At 35.1% G+C, this 4,359-nt stretch overlaps 1 protein-coding gene across 3 annotated transcripts in view; it reads right to left on the bottom strand.

Annotated features, from left to right (window-relative positions):
* The window catches only part of LOC106478896 (latrophilin Cirl-like), a 110,351-nt gene that overhangs the window by 67,039 nt on the left and 38,953 nt on the right, over positions 1–4,359 (bottom strand). For all 3 annotated transcript variants that reach the window (XM_022382585.1, XM_022382586.1, XM_022382587.1), the window contains exon 2: positions 3,476–3,569. In XM_022382585.1, the coding sequence (XP_022238293.1) occupies positions 3,476–3,569 (94 nt within the window). The remainder of the gene's footprint in view (positions 1–3,475; positions 3,570–4,359) is intronic.

Here is a 4,359-nt window from a genome sequence, read left to right as displayed (position 1 = left end):
TTTCGCGCAAAGCTACACGAGAGCTATCTGAGCTAGCCGTCCCTAATTTAGCAGTGTAAGACTAGGGGGAAGGCTGCTAGTCATCATCACCCACTGCCAACTCTTGGGCTACTCTTTTACCAACGAATAGTGGGATTGACCGTCACATTATAACGCCCCGCGGCTGAAAGGGCGAGCTTGTTTTGAGTGACGGGGATTCGAACCCGCGACCCGCAGATTGCGAGTCGAGTACCCTAACCACCTGGCCATACCGGGCACCCCTTATAAGTAAGGACGTAAGAAAAGTATTTAATTAGCTATAATCATTCCCGGGTTGATTCTTCGTTTCGTTATAAGTAAATAGCTTTCTCTGATCAGAAGCTAATATTAATCATTTAAGTATTTCACAAATTTTAATTCTAAAATGATGTTTAACAACTTCTATAAGTTATTATGATACGATTAAAATGCAGTGACTCTTGAGATTTAACACATACCTTAAAAAATTTCAAACAAGTTTCAACTTGGTAGATTTTTTGTTACTGTTCCAAAGCCGTAGTGGTGAATTAATTTAAAAGAAGAATACTAGGCAGAAACGTTATAAACATATATTACACTCTTTCTTGATCGTATTTTCCAAGTTCAGATTTACCGAATTGCTACCTTCTTTCCTTTATCCTAAAATACTTGTAACAGTCACGTAGCAAATTAAAGAATTTAGCACTTATTAAACCATACTCTTTTCTGTCTTTATAAATTTCGAGATAAGTCATTAAAAATATTTTTCTGTATTGCTTATTATTAAGTTATAGTTTATCTATAAATACAACAGAATGGCTTAAACTATAGGGCTCCATCATATGGTAATTGTGAAGTTCTTAGTGTTGTTGCTTAAGAATCTTGGTTATTCTCTTGGTTATCCTAACATAAGGCTAACTTACCTGTTATTATCCTATTCTGAATTTAACATAAGGCTAACTTACCTGCTATTATCCTATTCTGAACTTAACATAAGGCTAACTTCCCTGTTATTATCCTCTTCTGAACTTAACATAAGGCTAACTTCCCTGTTATTATCCTCTTCTGAACTTAACATAAGACTAACTTCCCTGTTATTATCCTCTTCTGAACTTAAGGCTAACTTCCCTGTTATTATCCTATTCTGAACTTAACATAAGGCTAACTTCCCTGTTATTATCCTCTTCTGAACTTAACATAAGGCTAACTTCCCTATTATTATCCTCTTCTGAACTTAACATAAGGGTAATTTCCTTGTTATTATCCGTTCCAACTTTTATATAAGACAAATTTCAACTGTCCAGCTTCTATGACCTCAGAATTTCAACCTCCTAGCTAGTACAATCTATTTCGTGTTCTGGGCTTGCATAACCTATTAGAATTTTTAAATTTTATGGCCCCAAAATAATTCTAGTTCTTATCACCTCTTTTTAGTGCCTACGATCCTAGTTTTACAATTAGCATATCTATCCAAATTTCTAGTTTCTATTATTTACTTAATCTTCCCGGTCTGTTAACCCATTCCATCTTTCACATTTGTATGATATATTGCAAAATCTCCAATTTTATGGAAGTAGTCCATTCCAAATTTCCAGACTGTGTTACTTGTATATTCTACAACTTTGTGCGACTTGTTTCAATGTTTGATTTTGTTTACAGTATTCCAACTTTCAGCTGTGTATAATCTAGATATATTTTTTCTCAATATGCATTAACTATTCCAACTTTCCAGTTTTATGAAGTGTTGCAAATTTTCTCGCTTCGACCTTTTTCAAAGTTTTATGACATATTCAACTTTTTTGGTTGCGTGAGTATCAAAATATTCCTCTCTTATGATTTTAACGACAAACTTCTATTCTCTCGCTTATAAGCCCCGCCAGTGGCACAGCGGAATGTCTGCGGACTTATACTCCTAGAAACCGGGTTTCGATACCCGTGGTGGGCAGAGCACAGATAGCCCTTCGTGTAGCTTTGTCTTTAATAACAAACAACAATCTGGATAAGTTTAATACGTAATAACCCGCTTGTAAGGCTTTTTGTTTCCAAACTTTAAAGCCATGACTCATCCCAGCTTTCAAGTTGAGAAAATATACTTCTTAAAGCGACCTCTGCAATGAATGTATTAATAAGATTTTTTTTTCTCTAGTTACAGCATTATATTATATAATAATTTCCGATCAGAGTGACCTATGAATTAAAAGCGAAACTTAAAAACCAACGCAACCATCAGTATGACTAATTAAATATAATTTTCTTACGTTTCTACTTATAAAGATTATAATGTATTGTTTCCTCAGTTAGGTAGCCTCGCTGTTAACAATGTTTCATCATGTGGATACCTTCGCTGTTAACAATGTTTCCTCAGTTGGGCAGCCTCACTGTTAACGATATTTTCGGCCTTAATGTAATCGTAGCTGATACCAATTCTCTAATTTTCAACCAATATTGATCCTAATTGATCAGTTACTGCAATCTAAAATTTCCATAAGTTGTGTGAACGGGGATTAGTTCTAAAGACGAGGAAATAAATCCCAGTTCTTTCATATATTACATATATAGGTATGAGCTGGTTGCCGATGAGAGGAAGAGAAAGCTTCTTAAAAAAAGCAAGATTATATTTTATTTACAAAACATCTTTATTACATTATTCCGTTTGAGATATAAAATAGAACACGTTGCGTTGATTAAAAAATAAAAGTAGTCACAGCTCGGTAGAAATGACTGTGAGTGTGACTAACAAATCATTGCCAGGAATGCTAGAGTTAATGCTGCAAATCAAAGGTACGCCGAGCGTGTGCTGTGCTACGATATAAAAAGAGATAAAACCATATAACTAACTAATAAATCAAGACGAAAGAACGCGATCCACGGTGTCTGTAAAGGGTTATTAGTCACACTGTAATTTTCATGGCAAGGGCTATATGCACTGAGGATTATAATCGAACAAACGTCCCACTAGTTTTATAAACGTGACTAGACATCGCAATTTTAACGTATTTCTCCCATCCTGACATTCCTTACAAACTTATTTACAAATAATATCCCCCCACCCTCCACACACACACAAACTTCACGCTTCCAGCGTAAAGTTTTGTCTGTAACAAAGTCCCTCATTTTCTTTAAAATGTCCAGAACAAGCCAATAACATTACTAGAATACAAGTTTTGAAAGTATTTTGCGCAGTTTTTATTATAACTATCGTTGTACATTGCGGACATGTATATAAAAACTATATATGCAACTATATGTGTAATGTTTCAGTATATAAATACAACTTTATTAGCTGTCAATTCAGGAATCGAAACGTATATAAACACTTTTCAATCAATACCAAAAATCTACAACGTAACAGTTAATTCGCGCAGTTCAATCCAGTAGCAGCAAAGGGGTGGCAGTACACAATAACTGCTGCGAGAAAAAAGGTAAACTGTTAAAAGTACTTTTACTGCAAGACCCAAGCTACTAAATACTCACTCACCTACTCTCCTGGCGCTGACTGCCACTACTAGGCCTAGCAACAATAGTAGTATAGTCTTCATTACAAGAAATCCCTTATTCTCTAGTTTCAGCATCTGAAATAAAATTAATGACAGAATTGGAAAACAGTGAGTTGTTAAGTTTGCACGCAAAATATATATGAATTGTAAAGTTAAAATGAATTCAAATAGAACATTTACGTTCGATAATTGTTAGAGTAACCGAAGAAAAAAACGTCACTTCTTTAAACTTACATTAAAATAGTTCATGTATGATTTATACCTTATACAGTTTATCTATATATATACATTTATATGAAATATCTTAAAAAAAATAGGCCTGTTGTCTCGAAAATAACCTACAATGTCAATACACGTTTTCGTAAGTTTACAAAACGTGAACAACAGGGTTGAAAACACAGAAAAACCATGATGCCATCGGTTGATCTCAGACATGCTCTCACATTATATTTACCTTTAGAAAACATTGATAATCATAAGATGAACTTGCACCTAACCTATAGTTCGGCAGCATTAGACTTTGTTGTTGTCCAGAAATGTCACTGACATTTTCTGCGACATTGACGTTCACCCCTAGTATTGTGAATCGAAAGCACTGTGAAAGATAACCGATTTTTACACAAGTTGGTCCAATCAATAGAGACCTTGCTGTCACACGAAGCCGCAACCACACACACGCAAACAATGCGTAAAACACTATCTCTCGCATGTCGGATCGACATGTAAAATTAACGCTTCCAGTTTCTCAATTCGTTGGGTAAAACAATACCTTTCCAGTCTCCCATAATCACTTTAGCGGGTAAAACAATACCTCCAGTATCGGTTCGGCGGGTAAAACAATACCTCCAGTATCGGTTCGGCGGGT

The sequence above is a fragment of the Limulus polyphemus genome, unplaced genomic scaffold (assembly GCF_000517525.1).
Source record: "Limulus polyphemus unplaced genomic scaffold, Limulus_polyphemus-2.1.2 Scaffold260, whole genome shotgun sequence".
In the NCBI taxonomy this organism is placed as follows: Eukaryota; Metazoa; Arthropoda; class Merostomata; order Xiphosura; family Limulidae; genus Limulus; species Limulus polyphemus.
This window is presented reverse-complemented; position numbering and strand designations above follow the sequence as displayed.